Source organism: Phyllobates terribilis, unplaced genomic scaffold (genome assembly GCF_046119375.1).
Source record: "Phyllobates terribilis strain yellow unplaced genomic scaffold, ASM4611937v1 Scaffold_5__5_contigs__length_657084704, whole genome shotgun sequence".
NCBI lineage: Eukaryota > Metazoa > Chordata > Amphibia > Anura > Dendrobatidae > Phyllobates > Phyllobates terribilis.
In genome coordinates, this window is record NW_027362765.1 from 246,536,721 (window position 1) to 246,556,246 (window position 19,526).

At 40.7% G+C, this 19,526-nt stretch overlaps 1 protein-coding gene across 2 annotated transcripts in view; it reads right to left on the reverse strand.

Moving 5' to 3' along the window:
* The window catches only part of TNRC6C (trinucleotide repeat containing adaptor 6C), a 732,779-nt gene that overhangs the window by 53,670 nt on the left and 659,583 nt on the right, over window positions 1-19,526 (reverse strand). For both annotated transcript variants that reach the window (XM_073683980.1, XM_073683979.1), the window contains exon 6: window positions 9,052-9,369. In XM_073683980.1, the coding sequence (XP_073540081.1) occupies window positions 9,052-9,369 (318 nt within the window). The remainder of the gene's footprint in view (window positions 1-9,051; window positions 9,370-19,526) is intronic.

Below are 19,526 nucleotides of genomic sequence, written 5' to 3' on the forward strand. Positions count from 1 at the left end.
TCCCCCCAGATGACCCCATATTGAAAACTCCACTGCCTAAAGAATTCATCTAGGGGTGTAGTGAGTATTTTGAACCCACGGGCCGAGTTTGACATGTATGCTTTAAAATTAATATCCGCCACTGAAGACCATTTTGTTTCTTTCTGTCTTTGTTTACTTTTTATTATGTTTACATGTTCAAAAGTTCTGTATTTTTTAACACAATTGTATAGCAGGCTGGAGCTATTCTGATACACCGTTCCAAATTCCCTGCATATACATATATTTAAGTGGAACCTTACAGACATACTGCAAACTGGGCATTTGTAATGTGTCATCTTTTTCTTTTTTTCAAAGACATACTGATATACTGATAGGGAATGTAGATTGTGAGCCCCAATGGGGACAGTGCTGATAATGTCTGTAAAGCGCTGCGGAGTTAATGACGCTATACAAGAGAATAAAATAAATGAATAAAAATAAATCTTTTAAAAAGGGAACCTGTTGGCAGGTTTTTGCCATGTAATCTGAGAGCAACATGATGTAGGGGCAGAGAGCCTGATTCCAGGGTACATTTTTCTATTATTTTAGTGCCTTAAAAAAATTCTAAACTTTGTTTAAAAAAAATAAAATGGCGTGTTGTCATTTTCTGAGAACAATAACATACAGTATTTTAGGTAATTCTGACGTTTTTATTTCATTTCCTTTATGGAGTTTATCTTATGGGCTATAAAATGTTATATTTTGATTGATTGGACTTTTACAGATGTGGAGATGAAAAATAAGCTGGTTTTGTTTTCAATTCCATTATTTTGATTGGAAATATGGTGGTAATTCAAATTATACAATACAGACCAAAAGTTTGGACACACCTTCTCATTTAAAGATTTTTTTCTGTATTTTCATGACTATGAAAATTGTACATTCACACTGAAGGCATCAAAACTATGAATTAACACATGTGGAATTATATACTTAACAAAAAAGTGTGAAACAACTGAAAATATGTCTTATATTCTAGGTTCTTCAAAGTAGCCACCTTTTGCTTTGATGACTGCTTTGCACACTTTTGCCATTCTCTCGATGAGCTTCAAGAGGTAGTCACCGGGAATGGTTTTCACTTCACAGGTGTGCCCTGTCAGGTTTAATAAGTGGGATTTCTTGCCTTATAAATGGGGTTGGGACCATCAGTTGTGTTGTGCAGAAGTCTGGTGGATACACAGCTGATAGTCCTACTGAATAGACTGTTAGAATTTGTATTATGGCAAGAAAAAAGCAGCCAAGTAAAGAAAAATGAGTGGCCATCATTGCTTTAAGAAATGATGGTCAGTCAGTGCGAAAAATTGGGAAAACTTTGAAAGTGTCCCCAAGTGCAGTTGCAAAAACCACCAAGCGCTACAAAGAAACTGGCTCACATGAGGACCGCCCCAGGAAAGGAAGACCAAGAGTCACCTCTGCTTCTGAGGATAAGTTTATCCGAGTCACCAGCCTCAGAAATCGCAGGTTAACAGCAGCTCAGATTAGAAACCAGGTCAATGCCACACAGAGTTCTAGCAGCAGACACATCTCTTCAACAACTGTTAAGAGGAGACTTTGTGTAGCTGGCCTTCATGGTAAAATAGCTGCTAGGAAACCACTGCTAAGGACAGGCAACAAGCAGAAGAGACTTGTTTGGGCTAAAGAACACAAGGAATGGACATTAGACCAGTGGAAATCTGTACTTTGGTCTGAGGAGTCCAAATTTGGGATCTTTGGCTCCAACCACCGTGTCTTTGTGCGACGCAGAAAAGGTGAACGGATGGACTCTACATGCCTGGTTCCCACCGTGAAGCATGGAGGGGGAGGTGTGATGGTGTGGGGGTGCTTTGCTGGTGACACTGTTGGGGATTTATTCAAAATTGAAGGCATACTGAACCAGCATGGCTATCACAGCATCTTGCAGCGGCATGCTATTCCATCCGGTTTGCGTTTAGTTGGACCATCATTTATTTTTCAACAGGACAATGACCCCAAACACACCTCCAGGCTGTGTAAGGGCTATTTGACCAAGAAGGAGAGTGATGGGGTGCTACGCCAGATGACCTGGCCTCCACAGTCACCAGACCTGAACCCAATCGAGATGGTTTGGGGTGAGCTGGACCGCAGAGTGAAGGCAAAAGGGCCAACAAGTGCTAAGCATCTCTGGGAACTCCTTCAAGATTCTTGGAAGACCATTTCCGGTGACTACCTCTTGAAGCTCATCAAGAGAATGCCAAGAGTGTGCAAAGCAGTCATCAAAGCAAAAGGTGGCTACTTTGAAGAACCTAGAATATAAGACATATTTTCAGTTGTTTCACACTTTTTTGTTAAGTATATAATTCCACATGTTAATTCATAGTTTTGATGCCTTCAGTGTGAATGTACAATCTTCATAGTCATGAAAATACAAAAAAATCTTTAAATGAGAAGGTGTGTCCAAACTTTTGGTCTGTACTGTATATATATTTTTTTATATTCTTCAACACTTTTTTCTGAAAAATTGCTTTTCATTTTATTTTTTTAGTCCTTTTAGGGGTGCTTGAACCTGGGATTGTCCAGTTGCTCATGACATATACTAACGGACTCAAAATGGACATCCCACTTAAAAATGCCGCTATCAAAAGAATGACTGTGGCATTTAAGTGGTTAAACAGCAGCAATCGGCACTAACTCCTATTGCTGTTGTTAGAGGCAGGTGTCGCCTGTATAACCCTCCCAACACTGGGCAGGAAGGGGTGAAACCTAACATTAATATGATAGAAATTATTAAAGTGGGATATCATTTAGTTTTGTCTGGTTTCATGAATATATCGTCTAATGAAAAATAAAGCCATCTAAGCCTTGCCCCTTTTCTTATGAAAAGTTTTTGTTGTGCACATACATGTTCCATTTTGCTTTTTTTGTGGCTTTTACTGAAATGTCACTTTAACACCAGGTTTTCCAGAATGCGGTTAAAAAAAGTGGCCAGTTCTTGCCCTTATTTTATTCCAGGTCTTTAAATCCATCATACTGTCAGAGATCTGGGCCCTTTTATTTGGTGCTAATTTTTATGACCTTTCCTACAGAGGCGTGGCTTAGAGAGTAATACAGAGAAACCGAAAGACACGCCCTCAAAGAACCTGTAGACCACGCCCCCTTGGAAAGACCAGAATTGGTCAGCACTAAATAAAAACGGCCCATATCTCTGAATCCGTATTGAGGATTTTTAAAAAACAAAAAATTAAATACACAAAAGGAACAGCGAGAATAAAATAAGAGCCCAAAACTGGCCTGTTTTGATCTGGTGACAGACCCCCTTTAATATTAATATATGTAGTCAGTAGAATAAATGATAGTCATGCTATAAAGCAGGATAGCTGTACTTTCTGACAAACGTCAGGCTGGATCCTGGCAACGTCTGCCAGATTCAGATTTATATTTCACTATCCTCAGCAGTTAGAGAGACTTAAGAAGCTGCGCAGCCCCCTCCTCCCGCCCTGCTCCTTAATATTAACCACTGCCTTGGAAAGCATAATATAATGACAAAATTGCTTTTATTACATGAGAATAGGAATCTTTAAATCCCATGGATGCAAGAGATACATATCAGCACTATATAGAAATGACAAGATCTGCCGGAGCAGAAGGGGGCACCCTGGAGAATATACTTATGTGGGGTGACTTAGGGGGGCTATTTATTTAATGTATAGTTAACAAAAGGTTAGAAAAGCCTGATGCCCGCCACCAATGATATGGCTAATATTCCAATAACCTGGAAGGGTTTGCTGCTCACTTGTTGGTTCCTGCACTGTGCTAGTTTTGATCCATGCAGACAGCTGCTTCCATGCTGCGCCCTTACTACATGCTGACATTATAGCCGGACTCTCTGTATCCAAATCCAGGACAAGCTGTACAGTAGCTTCTTATAGCACAAATTGTAGGGAATATTTGAAGGTATACACACATTTGTAAATTGTACTTATTACAGATTTGAAAAGACAAAATAAAAAAAAAATAAAAAATAAATTCTCTAATACAAGACAGAAAATATACAGTGGTTGACCCCCCAAGCATTTATAAATCCAGCTGTTGCCTTTGGGAACGCTTAAGGGGTCAAACCACCATATATCTTCAGCCTTATAGCTCAGGATATTTTGTCTTTACAAATCTGTAATAAATACAATTCATATAGGCACAGAAGGCATATGCATATTGGGGGAAGGATACCTGGTAAATGAAAGAAATATTATATAAATTTATATTTATATAATATTTATTTTTCATTTACCAGGTATCCTTCCCCAACATACATATACATACAGTGGGGGAAACAATTATTTGATCCCTTGTTGTTTTTGTAGGTTTGCCCACTGACAAAAACATGAACAGTCTATAATTTTAAGGGTAGGTTCATTATAACACTGAGAAATAGAATATCCAAAAAAATTAAGAAAATCACATTGTATAAATTAGATACATTTTTTGCATTTTGCAGTGAGAAATAAGTATTTGATTCCTCTAGCAAACCACACTTAATAATTGGTGGCAAAACCCTTGTTGGCAGCACAGCAGTCAGACGTTTTTTGTAGTTGATGATGAGGGTTGCGCACATGTCAGGAGGAATTTTGGTCCACTCCTCTTTGCAGATCATCTCTAAATCATTCAGATTTTGAGGTTGTCGCTTGGCAACTCAGAGCTTCAACTCCCTCCATAAGCTTTCTATGGGATTAAGGTCTGGAGAGTGGCTAGGCCACTCCATATGACTTTACTGTGCTTCTTTTTGAGCCACTCCTTTGTTGCCTTGGCTATATGTTTTGGGTCACTGTCATGCTGGAAGACCCAGCCACGACCCATCTTCAATGCTCTTACTAAGGGAAGGTGATTGTTGGCCAAAATCTCGCGATACATCTTCCCTGCAGTACAGTGCAGTCGTCATGTCCCCTTTGCAGAAAAGCACCCCCAAAGTATAAATGTTTCCCCCACCATGTTTCACGGTTAGGACGATGTTCTTAGGGTTGTACTCATCCTTCTTCCTCCAAACATGGCAAGTGGATTTTATACCAAAAAGTTTAATTTTGGTCTCATCTGACCACATGACCTTCTCCCATGCCTCCTCTCCATCATCCAGATGGTCATTGGCAAACTTCAAACAGGCCTGGACATGTGCTGGCGTGAGCAGGGGTACCTTGCATGCCCTGCAGGATTTTAATCCATGACAGCATAGTGTGTTACTAATGGTAATGTCTCAACGGTGGTCCCAGCTCTCTTCAGGTCACTGACCAGGTCCTCCCATGTAGTTCTTGGATGATTCCTGACCCCTCTCAGAATCATCCTTACCCCATGAGGCGAGATCTTGCATGGAGCTCCAGACCAAGGAAGATTGACAGTCATCTTGTGTTTCTTAAATTTTCTAATAATTGTGCCAACAGTTGCTGCCTTCTCACCAAGCTGCTTGCCTATAGTCCTTAAGCCCATCTCAGTCTTGTGCAGGTCTACAATTTTGTCCCTGGTGTCCTTCAACAGCTCTTTGGTCATGGCCATGGTGGAGAGGTTGGAATGTGATTGACAGTTTGTGGACAGGTGTTTTTTTATACAGGTAATGAGTGCAGAGTAGGAGCGCTTCTTAAAGAAAAACTAACAGATCTGTGAAAGACAGAATTCTTGCTGGTTGGCAGGTGATCAAATACTTATTTCATACAATAAAATGCAATTTAATTATTTAAAAATCATACAATGTGATTTTCTGGTTTTTATTTTTAGATTTTGTCTCTCACAGTTGAAGTGTACCTACGATAAAAATTACAGACCTCTCCATTCTTTGTAGGTGGGAAAACTTGCAAAATCATTAGTGTATCAAATAGATATACATAGTGGGGAAAATAACTATCCATACACACATACATATACATTGTTCATATGTAAGTTTATGGGTATTTACAGTAGACACACACGTGTGTGTGTGTGTGTGTATATTATATATATATATATATATAGTGTGTGTGTTTGTCAATTGGGCACGCATAGTCTTGTGGGAACCCAGGAATGAAAATTGAGTAGGGAGAAAACTAGTATTTTGAGAGGTGGACCACAAATTTTGGAGTGGTTTCGCATGATCAGACAAAAATATTAACAGGGAATCCTTCAGTTTAACATGCCATGCATAAAGTGCAGCGTATTACATCTACAAGTCTATACCCCTTGTATCTTCCCCCAAAAAACACATACATAAAAAAAAATTGTTTGCCACTTGGCTGCCAAAAACACTTCATGAGTCTGGTGTATTCATCAAAACAGTGCTTTCCTAAAAGAATATATACCAGAGTGTGTGTATTCTTTTTCAGCTCATAACAGTCAATCAGCACACCATTTTTGGATATACAGTACAGACCAAAAGTTTGGACACACTTTCTCATTTAAAGATTTTTTTCTGTATTTTCATGACTATGAAAATTGTACATTCACACTGAAGGCATCAAAACTATGAATTAACACACGTGGAATTATATACTTAACAAAAAAGTGTGAAACAACTGAAAATATGTCTTATATTCTAGGTTCTTCAAAGTAGCCACCTTTTGCTTTGATGACTGCTTTGCACACTCTTGGCATTCTCTTGATGAGCTCCAAGTGGTAGTCACCGGAAATGGTTTTCACTTCACAGGTGTGCCCTGTCAGGTTTAAGAAGTGGGATTTCTTGCCTTATTAAAGGGGTTGGGACCATCAGTTGTGTTGTGCAGAAGTCAGGTGGATACACAGCTGATAGTCCTACTGAATAGACTGTTAGAAATTGTATTATGGCAAGAAAAAAGCAGCTAAGTAAAGAAAAACAAGTGGTCATCATTACTTTAAGAAATGAAGGTCAGACAGTGCGAAAAATTGGGAAAACTTTGAAAGTGTCCCCAAGTGCAGTTACAAAAACCATCAAGCGCTACAAAGAAACTGGCTCACATGAGGACCGCCCCAGGAAAGGAAGACCAAGAGTCACCTCTGCTTCTGAGGATAAGTTTATTCGAGTCACCAGCCTCAGAAAATGCAGGTTAACAAGCAGCTCAGATTAGAGACCAGGTCAGTGCCACACAGAGTTCTAGCAGCAGACACATCTCTACAACAACTGTTAAGAGGAGACTTTGTGCAGCAGGCCATCATGGTAAAATAGCTGCTAGGAAACCACTAGGCAACAAGCAGAAGAGACTTGTTTGGGCTAAAGAACACAAGGAATAGACATTAGACAAATGGAAATCTGTGCTTTGGTCTGATGAGTCCAAATTTGAGACCTTTGGTTCCAACCACCATGTCTTTGTGCGACCAAGAAAAGGTGAACGGATGGACTCTACATGCCTGGTTCCCACCGTGAAGCATGGAGGAGGAGGTGTGATGGTGTGGGGGTGCTTTGCTGGTGACACTGTTGGGGATTTGTTCAAAACTGAAGGCATACTGAACCAGCATGGCTACCACAGCATCTTGCAGCGGCATGCTATTCCATCCGGTTTGCGTTTAGTTGCACCATCATTTATTTTTCAACAGGACAATGACCCCAAACACACCTCCAGGCTGTGTAAGGGCTATGTGACCAAGCAGGAGAGTGATGGGGTGCTACGCCAGATGACCTGGCCTCCACAGTCACCAGACCTGAACCCAATCGAGATGGTTTGGGGTGAGCTGGACTGCAGAGTGAAGGCAAAAGGGCCAACAAGTGCTAAGCATCTCTGGGAACTCCTTCAAGATTGTTGGAAGACCATTTCCGGTGACTACCTCTTGAAGCTCATCAAGAGAATGCCAAGAGTGTGCAAAGCAGTCATCAAAGCAAAAAGGTGGCTACTTTGAAGAACCTAGAATATAAGACATATTTTCAGTTGTTTCACACTTTTTTGTTAAGTATATAATTCCACATGTGTTAATTCATAGTTTTGATGCCTTCAGTGTGAATGTACAATTTTCATAGTCCTGAAAATACAGAAAAATCTTTAAATGAGAAGGTGTGTCCAAACTTTTGGTCTGTACTGTATTTCTTATTTATCAGAATTTTAGCTGCACTTTTTTTGCCAATAACTGTGTAGCATTCTGCTGGTGCACCTAAAATCCTGAATGTGTTCTCCAGAAGAGGAACGACAGTGTGGCAGCAGCCAGTACGGTGTGGTGTACAGAATTTCTGGAGCATCTGCTCTCTAAAGTCAGATCTCTCATACAGACTAGGCAGCAAATAACACCATAAATCTGAGCAGTGCGTTCCCTGCCAGAGGACTCGGGCCACCCCACCACCCACCACGCTCACATGCACACTTGGAACTGGAGCAGCAGCACAATCTTCTGTTCCATTTGCTTTGCAGGGAGCAGATTCATTTCCATTATTATTAACAGAAGTACCCTCTTTACTGCAGGAGCCTTCAGATTAGAACAGTCTGTCACTATCAGCAGAATACAAGCTGCCACGTATGCAGGATATCTGATCCCTCCAGGAGCTAAGCGGAGCATTGCTAGAACATTATATAGGGTACTGGAAGTAGGAATTTCTAAATTGGCAGCACGTCTGCTGCAGTTGAGGATTGGGCATAGGATTATTCTATGGGGAAGTAAAAATCCACAACAAACCCGAATGGTTGAGGATTTTAATACAGATGACCCGTGGATGAAAAATAAAAAATCAGCTAGTCCTGGAGAAAAAAAAAAATACTACACGAGTTAAAAATAATAAATCACTATTACTCACTTATACCGGCACTTCTGGGGCTTTCTTACCTCGTCTCCTGACTATCCCTGTACAACCAGGCCTCTTGTGATTATGTTTTGTTCTATGTGACCGCTGCAGCCAATCATGTTCAGTCAAGGCTGGAGTGGTCAGATGGGATCAGGGGGCTGGGTTGTACAGAGTCTGGCAGGTCATCATGAAGCGACGAAGGCACCAGGTAAAGTGAATATAGTACAATGTGGATATTTTCTAAAACAATCTACTGTGCGTGGACATCAACTTAAAAAGGTAGAGCAATCGTTCAATATGGAGGGGCGCTGGCTCAGTGGCACATGTACCAACAGTACCGTAAGTATTAGTTTCTTAGCAAAAAAAAATTTAATCCTTACCAGAGTGTGTCTTTGCAGGGTGGTGAGCTCCACCAGCCCCCTGCTGTGGAGGAGGGCTTGCCCCAGTTTGTCCAGTATCCTGTCCTGTATTCGCACTGGTCAGTGTCCCAGTTGGCAGTGGCTGTCCTCTTTTTAACAATTGCTTCTGTTCTTGCTGGCGGAAGCGAGGAGGCACCTCTCGTGGCAGGTAACGGGAGGCCACAGTTTGCTGGCCATTGGCAGGTGCTCGCTTGCCATTGCTGTTTTGGACAGTGCTGGTGGAAGTACTGGGAGCAGCAGGCTGGGGCTGGTTGGAACTGATCTTGATTGGTTCTGGCACTAAAGGAGAAAGAAAAACACTTGTTTAGCCCTCCTTCATGCCTTATTGCACTTACTCTTGTCTTTAGTGTACCATATCCTGTCTGTGCGCTCTTCATTCCCAAAAAGTGTGTAAAACTATATATATTCCATTTTACACACTTTATATATACAGTGTTTTCTCTCCCAGGAAGAGGAAGGTGTGAATCACTACTGTGATGGACAGACAGTGGTCCCTGCTGACTATAATGGAGACCATCATGTTTTAATGTGGTGTCTATCTTTTTTTTTTTTTTTTTTTTTTTGGGGGGGGGGGGGGGGGGGAGAGAGAGGAGGATATTTTTCATGGAATCATTGGAAGACGCTCCTAAAATTTTGAGGCAGTCTTAAACATTCCCGGATGTGGTGCCTAAATATTGGCATTTCACAGCTTAACTGTCATTTCGGGTGTCTTTTCAGAATAAGCCATTATGAGTGTGTACATGAGGAATAACACTTTCTGCCCGTTATAAGACTTGTTCCTGCATTTTTCACCTGTGCCTTCTGCAGGCTCTATTTCTATTGCCATGTGGTCTCCCACACACAGTACACACAGAGACATGGATTCCTGCTCCTCCATGTCTCTGTAGCAGCACTGAGGACAATGTGCAGCAGCACAGCTGTGAATCCAGCACAATGGGGAGATAAAACACTTCCTACAAAGCTGCCTTTCTGTGGCGCTCTGCTCCCCCTGCCTCTGTAATCCGTGATCTAGCAGTCCATCTTGTTTAGACCAAGATGGATTTTAGCAGCAGGGGGAGGAGAAGTGGCTCATAAGTGGAGATAGAAGCAGCCTTAAAACTGCAACAAGACACAAGGCAGTTATAATGCATCAGCAAGATCTCTCCCAGGCAAAGATGTCAAAGCTGACTGTAGTTTCAAGATATGCTGTTCAAGCTCTTTTGAAGAAGAAGCATCAAGGAATGAGCAACATCAAGGACCATAACTGCAGTGGTGGGCCAAGGAAACTTGCAGCAGGTGAAAGATACATCACACTTACTTCCCTTTAACATTGGAAGATGTTCAGCAGTACCATCTGCTCAAAATTGGCAAGCTGCAGCCATCTATTGTTCAGAAAAGCCTGGCCAGATGTGGTCTTCATGGAAAAATTGCAGCCAAAAAGCCATACTTTCGATAAGGAAGCAAGCTCAACTATGCAAAAAACATAAGAAATTGTGTGCAGAATGGCAGCAGGTGCTCCGTACTGAAAATTCAAAATGTGAAATATTTCATGCCAATCTATCATGAAATACCATTAAGGATTCGTCAAATTGGATCCATATTTATTCTTAAGCAGGACAACCCCAAACATACATCTAATGTCATTAAGAACTATATTCAGAGTAAAAACAACCAACAAGGGCTGGAAGTGATGATCTGGCATTTAGACAGCACTGATCTCAGAGTCCATGTGGTATTAAATGAAGAGAGAAGGATTGTCGCAAATCTACATACACAGATCTGCGGTCAGTTCCCCAAGAGGTTTGGAACAACTTCCCTGTCAACTACCTTCAAAAACTGCGTGCAAGTGTACCTAAGAGAACGCATGGTGTTTTGAAGGCAAAATGTGGTCACACCAAATGTTAATTTGATTTAGATTTCTCTTTTGTACATTCACGTTGCATTTTGTTAATGGGAACCTTACAGCCAATACATGCTGCCTGATCCACAGGCAACAAGTTTCAGACACAGGCTGTATGACTTCTGCCATGTATGTGACTATTCAAAAAGGCAGGTCCCCAGAGGCTTCTCTTCACCCGCTCCACTTGATTGAGGGGTCTCCCCCCCCCCCCCGTGCACATATAGAGAACAGTCTGTCAGCCACACAGCTGGCCAGGAGAAACATTTTCAACTAGGTACCCATGCAGTTTGGCATGTATCAACTATTAGACTCCCTTTAAATTGATCAAATTAAACAATTTACCACCACCTCTCGTGGAACAGGCTGCTACGAGAGGTGACGAGTTCTCCTTCAATGGACGTCTTCAAACAGAGGCTGGAGAGACATCTGTCTGAGATGGTTTAGTGAATCCTGCATTGAGCAGGGGGTTTTACACGATGACCCTGGGGGTCCCTTCCAACTCTAACATTCTATAATTCTATGATTAACAGTTCTATTTTCGAAAGAACTCATACTTAGCTGCATTTTCCCAGAGCTGCCTAAAACGTGTTTATTAGTGTTGAGCGAGTATGTTCTATTAACCCTTTCGGCGAGTATGCTCGGGCTGAGCTCCGAGTAGTTACAGCTGCTCGGTGATATGTTTGAATCGCTCCTGTGTGCATGATTTGCGACTGTTTGACAGTTTTAATACATGTGAGGAATGTCTATTTCTTACACATTCCTCACATGTAATAAAACTGTCAAACAGTCGCAAATCATGCACACGGGAGCGATTTAACCATATCACCGAGCAGCTGTAAATACTCGGAGCTCAGCCCGAGCATACTCGGTCAGAACATACTCGCTCAACACTAGTGTTTATATATAATTCTATATATTACACAGTGTTGCAAATATATATATTACACACATACATGTTGTGTGTATGTATATACAATATACATACACGCGCATAATATATATATATATATATATATATATATATATATATATATATATATATATATATATATATATATATAGACACATACAGTGTGTAATATATATTTGCACAGTACCTTGTGTGTATGCATATTACACACTGTGTATATTACAGTAAATGTACATACACAATATGCATACATGTAATATATATATTAGAGTACTGCGAAAATATACATAATTACATATGAACACAAGTTTTAGGCAGCCAAGTTGTGTGCGCGTGCGTGTAAATATATATATGTAAATGTCTATACACACATACATTTTACACATACACATGTATATGATGTATATATGACTATGTATATATATATACACACACATGTATAATGTAAAGTAGTATACTGTATATCACACACAATTTATCTCACACTGAAACGGAAGCACTATTACCATTGTAAATGTCGAGCTTGTAAATGCAGATGGCCACCGAGAGGCAGTGGTGCTACATGAATGTGAACACTGCACTGTATCTGGGGATATGTAGTAACCAATGCCATGACATTATGTTCACTAACCTTGCTTTACTACTGGCTCAGATAGCTCCATTCTAATAATATCGAAGGTTATATTACGCAGTATAATACATGTGGGTAAAGATCAGCTGATGTAATAAACCTTTATAGAAAGTTCTGCCCTAACATAATAGAGATTTTATTTATTTTTTGTCCAAGGAGCTACTGCGCTGTTTAGTCACCTATGACCTATAAAATTACCAAAACCTAGAACACTACTAGTCTTTGAGGGGGGAGGGTCAAAAGATAATTACAATTTTTTATCACATAGTTGGAAACCTTGTAACCCTTGCAAGTTGCTACACCACCATGGGCACCTATATGCATATGTAGCACTTGTAACAACACACATGTATTTCATTAATTCCATTATTTATAGTATGGGAAATTGATTAACAGCTATACCCTCTGCCATGGCACAGATTTTTTTCTAATGATGGCACTAATCAGAGGAGCGGGTTTAATATACACCTAACATCCAGATTATTTGGCAGGGTTGTGAAGGCAGAGTCGGTATAAAATGGACCAACTCCTAAAATATATATATTATATATATATATATATATATTATATATATTATATATATATATATATTTGTCTGTCTGTCTGTCTGTCTGGGAAATCCCGCGTCGCTCATTGGTCCGGCAGCGGCCAATCAGCGCCGCGGGATTTCTGAAAAAAGATGGCGACCGTTAGCGGCTCATCTGGCGGACGGAGGTCAGCGGCGATGCAGCGGGGAGATGAGCGGCGCTAGCAGCACAACTACCCCAACCGGCGCCACTGACCTCCATGCAGCTAACGTCGGAAGATCAGCGGCTTGGCCCGCTGATCTCCCGACAGCAAGTGTGAACGGAGGACCGGGGAGCGGCGCCGCCGGTCAGGATGCTTCTGCTGCGAGCAGCCGCTCATCTCCTGGCTTCTCGCAGCAGAAGGAGCCGCACAGGCAGAACCGCTCCCTGGTCCTCGCTAATACGGAGCCGCACAAGCAGCGCCGCTCCCGGGCCTACACTAATACGACGCTGATTGGTCGCGGTGGCCGGCCACCGCGATCAATCAGCGAGATGGGCGGAAAATTTAAACGCCGCTCTGCTGATTGGTTGCGGCCGCCGGCGAGCGCTACCAATGAGCGATTTTGGCGCCAAATTTAAACACCGCTCTGCTCATTGGTCCCGGCCACCGGCCGGCCGAGACCAATCAGCGAGATTGCCGCCAAATTTAAACAACGCTCTGCTGATTGGTCGATTTTATCGCCAAATTTAAACAAGCTCTAAGGTCCTCACTAACACAGTTCGCTGATTGGTCGCGGCCGCCACCCGTGACCAATCACCGATATTGCCGCCAAATTTAAACACCGTTTTGCTGATTAGTCGCGGTTGCCGGCCGCGACCAATCAGCGATTTTGGCACCAAATTTAAACAACGTACTGCTGATTGCGCCAGGTCGGCCGCATACATATTCTAGAATACCCGATGCGTTAGAATCGGGCCACCATCTAGTATATTATAAATTGGGTTCAGTAATTCAATGCAGGTTGTGCTGTAAATGTTTTCATTGGGAAAGTTATGAAATGTCCTATCAGTGTCTGCTCTGTTAGTGACCTCTGCTTTTAGTTGAGATGAATCTGTGCTGCACTTTATGTACACGCTCAGTAGTGAGGCAGTGAGATGAATCTGTGCTGCACTTTATGTACACGCTCAGTAGTGAGGCAGTGAGATGAATCTGTGCTGCACTTTATGTACACGCTCAGTAGTGAGGCAGTGAGATGAATCTGTGCTGCACTTTATGTACACGCTCAGTAGTGAGGCAGTGCTGTGGAGTCGGGAGTCAGAAAGTGAGGAGCCTGAATCAGAGGTTTGACTTACCGACTCCACAGCCCTGCTATTTTGGTAGGTGCTTCTCCGATCCCTTCCCCACTACCCTTTATTTATATACTACAACCCAAGTCAGATCTACAAGTCATTACTTCCCAATTTCCTGTAGTACTGTAAAAGTAATGGCTTTTTTTAACCACAGATTTTGGCCACTTTCTTTCATGTTAAAATATATACAGTTATGGCCGAAAATTCTGGCACCCTTGAAATGGTTTCAGAAAATAAAGCATTTCTCCTCAAAAATTATTGTGGATGGTTATAGGAAGCAACTGATTGCAGTTATTTATTCCAAAGAGTGTGCAACCAAATATTAAGTTGAGGGTGCCAAAAATTTTGTCCGGCCCATTTTGGGGGTTTTGTGTGAAATTATTTCCAATTTGCCTTTTTTTCTCTTTTTTTTGTTTGCAAGTTCCAATACACACAAAAAAAATATATGCTTTGGTATGCACATGTTTTACTGCAATAATTTTGTAAGAGAAATGTTTCATTTTCTGGAACAATTTCAAGGGCGCTAACACTTTCGGCCATGATTGTAAATATAAATTCATCAAGAAAAAAAACAGGAGTCTTCATTTGTATTGTCCACCATTTTTATACATCAGAAATGAAAAAATAAAAATGACAAGACCAAAAAGATTTTTATGGTAAGAATTGCATTGTAGCTGTAAAAGTAGCATGCTATAAGGTTTATTCGTATGGGATCTGATTTTTATTTTTTTTGCGCACCCATAGACTTGACAGGTGAGACATCTGAAATATGAAATGAATAGTGCATGCTGCAATTTTTTCAAGCTACTGAATAAAATTGGTATTAGTGCTCTGCGTGCTCTTCCAACACTCTCCCCCTCACACAGACACAAAAAAAACCCTAATAAAAAAAGTTGCAGCATGCCTTTTTCCCTTGTGTTGCCCATTCAAGACTGTGTGCAGAAAAAAAAAAACCTCTTGAATAAACTCATCAAAAAAACTCTGAACTTGGCCCATGGCAACCAGTATACTGTATATAAAAGTTTTTATGCAGCTTTTAAAATAAAAAAAAAACAGAAGTAGATTCAAGCAGAGAAGTAGAATATTTTCTACATACTTTGCTTCTTTTTAGCATTTAAATGAGTTTTTAAGATTAAAAAAAGGGCAGGTAAAACTTGTCCAAACTTGAACATAAAATAATACACTGAGATTAAAAATAGGGTCGCATGAACTCTGCCTGAGTGATGTCCGCAAAAAAAAAAAAAAAAAAAAAAGACAACAGACTTTTTCACAGACCAAATGGGTGTGTGAACAGAAAAAAAAAAATTGGGGGGCGAGGAAGGGGGTGGTCAGAATCGCAGCATCCTCTAGGCTCTTCTGTGTGTCGGATACAACTCAACCATTCAAGTCTGTGTGCATACAAAAAAAAAATAAATAAATGCATGGCATACCAATGACAAATGGGGGAAAGGTGGATTATCTAGTAGAAACTTGGACAATTTTTTTATGCTCCTTTGAACCTATCCCAAGTGAATAAGTGCATACAATAGACCAATCTTAGCCTCTTTTATATAAAGACCTCAGGCCCGTAGGGAAAAGAATAAATATATCACAGCATGCACTAGTCTGGTCCGATTTCAGGACCATAGTACTGTGTGGAAGAGCCCAAGTTACTGCACATAGAGGCAGTCACGCCTACAATTTGCAGACTCAACTGGTTGGATAAGTTCAGCACTCAACTGAATTTACCGAAGGTTACATTCACATATCCACATCGATGTTCTGTCTTTTTTTTTTTTCCCCAGACAGTCCATTGACCCATAGTTTAATTAATCCATACACACATCAGTTTTAAAAACTGCTCCAAGTGTCCAATCTATGAGACTCAGAGCAGGTCCTATTCTCATCCATTTTGCATATCAGACTGGGCCATTAAAGTCTACGGAGAATTAAAACATTACGATTAAACACTAATGAAAATGTGAGACACACCATCCACTTCAGTGTTCCATGCGGGTTTCATCTGTTTTTAACTGATCCATTGTTAAAGAAGCACTTTAACCAAGAGTGCTTCTTTAAAGAGGGACTCTGTCAGTAAGATCAACCCTCCTAAGTAGTCCATTTAGGAAGTAAGTCCCAAGTAAAAAAAAAAAAAAAAAAAAAAAAAAAAAAAAAAAAAGACAAAAACCTTGATATCTGCGATCCGATGTCTTATTCCAGAGAAATCCACGTTTTTTCTAATATGTAAATGAGTGGTTAAGAACTATGGACCGGACACCCAACTCCCCAAGAATCTGCCTCCAGAGATGATTGTAAATGAAAAAGGGTGTTACAGTGCAAGATATGTAATGGCTGCTCTCCTGATCTCACTGCAGAGCTGTCCGTGACTATAACGGACACTGTAAAGCAGAGCTGAACTATGTCTCATTACAAACACATCGGTAGGTGTAGCTCTCCTCTCACTGTGCTGTAAGCCATGTTCTGTGCCTTTCCCTCACACAGACTACCTGTGAGATGGAAGCTGAAGATTAGCTGTAATCAGGCACAGCTATGCAGCAGAGCTCAGAGAACAATGAGAGGAGAAGTTGTGATGTGTTTGTAATGAAACAAAGCTCAGCTCTGCTGTACTGTTAGAACCACACTCATCTCTGCAGTGAGATCAGGAAAGCAGACTTTTCATCATTACATGTCTCACGCTGGTAACGCCCCCTTAATTTAAAATAATCTCTGGAGATAGATTCTCGGGCAGATTGGTGTCCGGCCCAACATTTAAATGTTAGGAAAACGTTGATTTCTCTGGAAGAGGGGCTCATTCACATTAGTTTTTTGTGGACGATTGAGATAAATATTTTTCACGGATAGCCCTCATGTCTATAATAGTGAATGGGGCAATTTATATCTCCATGGGTTTTTGAGGACCAAGCAGTCAGGGGAGACCAATTCTGATAATCATCTAATATTGATCTGAGAGTTGAATCAAAAATCGACAATGCAAGTCTATGGCTCCGTGAGAGAAAAATAAATATAGTTTGATTTTCACAGACTGTTAGATAGGAGAAGGTGGACACTTTCTTCTTCTCCCCTAAGGTACGAGAAAAACTGAAGAAACTAAGACCAAACCCTGATAGAATTCGGACCAAAATCACTGATGAAACTTGGTCAGTTTTAACTCGTAAGTGAAAAATAATAACATGTGAATTAGCCCTAAGACATCGGATGGCGGATATCAAGGTATCATTTTATTCAGCTTCCTATGACTTACATGCCCATATAGATGACTCAGTAGGATTGATCATATTGACAGATTCCCCTTAAGAGTAAATGGGTAAATAAATGTTCAGAGAGTAGATTTTTAATAATTTATGAGAAAAAATAAAATAAAATGAAACCAGCATCATCACACAAAAGCAAAACTGATAGGGGAGAGGGGGGGGGGGGGGGGGGGGCAGTACATTTTACACAGATATAAAAATGGAGACAGATGTGTGAATGTAGCCTTAAAAAGGGACATGATATAGGCATTTTTTAATCCCCATAAAAACAAAATTGCAAAAAATTAATAATAATACAATGTAAGAGATGTATGGTGGGAATAAAATAATTATATCTGTTGTAAAATATCCAAGTAAAGGCTCAGTCAGACGACCCTATAAATCTGACAGAGATCAGAACATAATGCGTGGACTAGACGGCGGCTCTCCCGACCTGAGCGTCACCGCTGCATAGAAATATATGACGCTGTCGCGCTCAGGTCGGGAGAGCCGCCGGCCAGTCCGTGTACTGTGGTCTGATTTATATGGTCATATCACTGCGTCCTAATGCAATGTACAGCTACCTGAATACATACATACATTCGTAGTTTAATGTATGCCTTTTCGATAAAGATAATAGAGGTAAATTATAAATCCTGCATCACATGAGTTAACTGAAAAGAAAAATATACATTTCCATAATATAAGAAAAAAAAAAAAAAAAAAAAAAAAAAAAAAAAAAAAGAGTATTGGGACAAGTCAACCGATCAAGAACAAAAATCCAGCATCCAGGTGCCCTATGAATGTAGATGAAAGGTTCTTGAGACGACAAGAGGCAGCACAGCCTGGAATACAGACGTCTGACAAATAAGAGCCATCTGTCAGTGTTTGTAGAGTGACGGGCGTCCTCTCCCTGTGCTAAACTATGCTCCAGTATACGTTACTGTGCATGACGGCTCTTGCTCGTCAGTCCGTCGCTATGGAAACCTCTAAGCCACCACTCACAAATGTCTCCAAAGAAGCAAAGCTAAATTAACTTATTACGTGTCACCAATGAGGAATGGCTGGGAGAGGGCGATTTCTGTATGAATGTCTAATGTGGCTACGTCTCCAAATTGAATTCTACTAATTAAATGCCACTCCCAGTCAATCACACTTCATTATGACCACTGTTCTAAGAAATTAATAAAAAAAGGAGGCTCCTAATGATGTCAAGTAACACTTATTACTTCACTCAAGTATTTGCTGCCCCTCTACAACTAGATTTTGACTTCATCAACCCAGAGGCAGTAAGAACCCAGAAAATGGTCAGAAGAGTCAAATATCACCGCCTCATATGTCGACCCTGTGGGGGGAAAGAACCGGTTTTGATGGCTATGACAGCCAATCAGAGCTCAAATCTTAAAACTATGCCTGAAAAATTAAAACACACTGTGATCCACACTTATCAAAACTGTCTAAAAGAATAACTGTCTATGTTGCCCATAGCAACCAGTAAGAACACAACTTTAATTTATTATACACACACACACACACACACACACACACACACACATCATTGCTGTGTGGAGAATGGTTGCTATGTTTTGGAGAATATACCATTTCCTGGTTTCCCCCTCCCTCCCCTACTGAGAGATTGGCGTATATTCTGCTGCCCTTCCTCTCTTGTTCCCCAGGTTCATGACACTAGAAGTTTCTTGCTATTTTCTCTCAGATGCTTTATTGTATTTTAAATGTCGCATGTGATGTACCTGATACCCTTCTCCTATGTTATGTTGAAAAACGTCAATAAAAAAAAGAGAATGGTTGCTATGGGCAACAAAGTTTTTGTTTCTTTTTGTTGATTTATTTATTTTATGATTTAGACAATTTTGATAAAATCTGCCCCTCTTAGACTTTTTGCCAACAACAACCAGTTGCAATATTATAC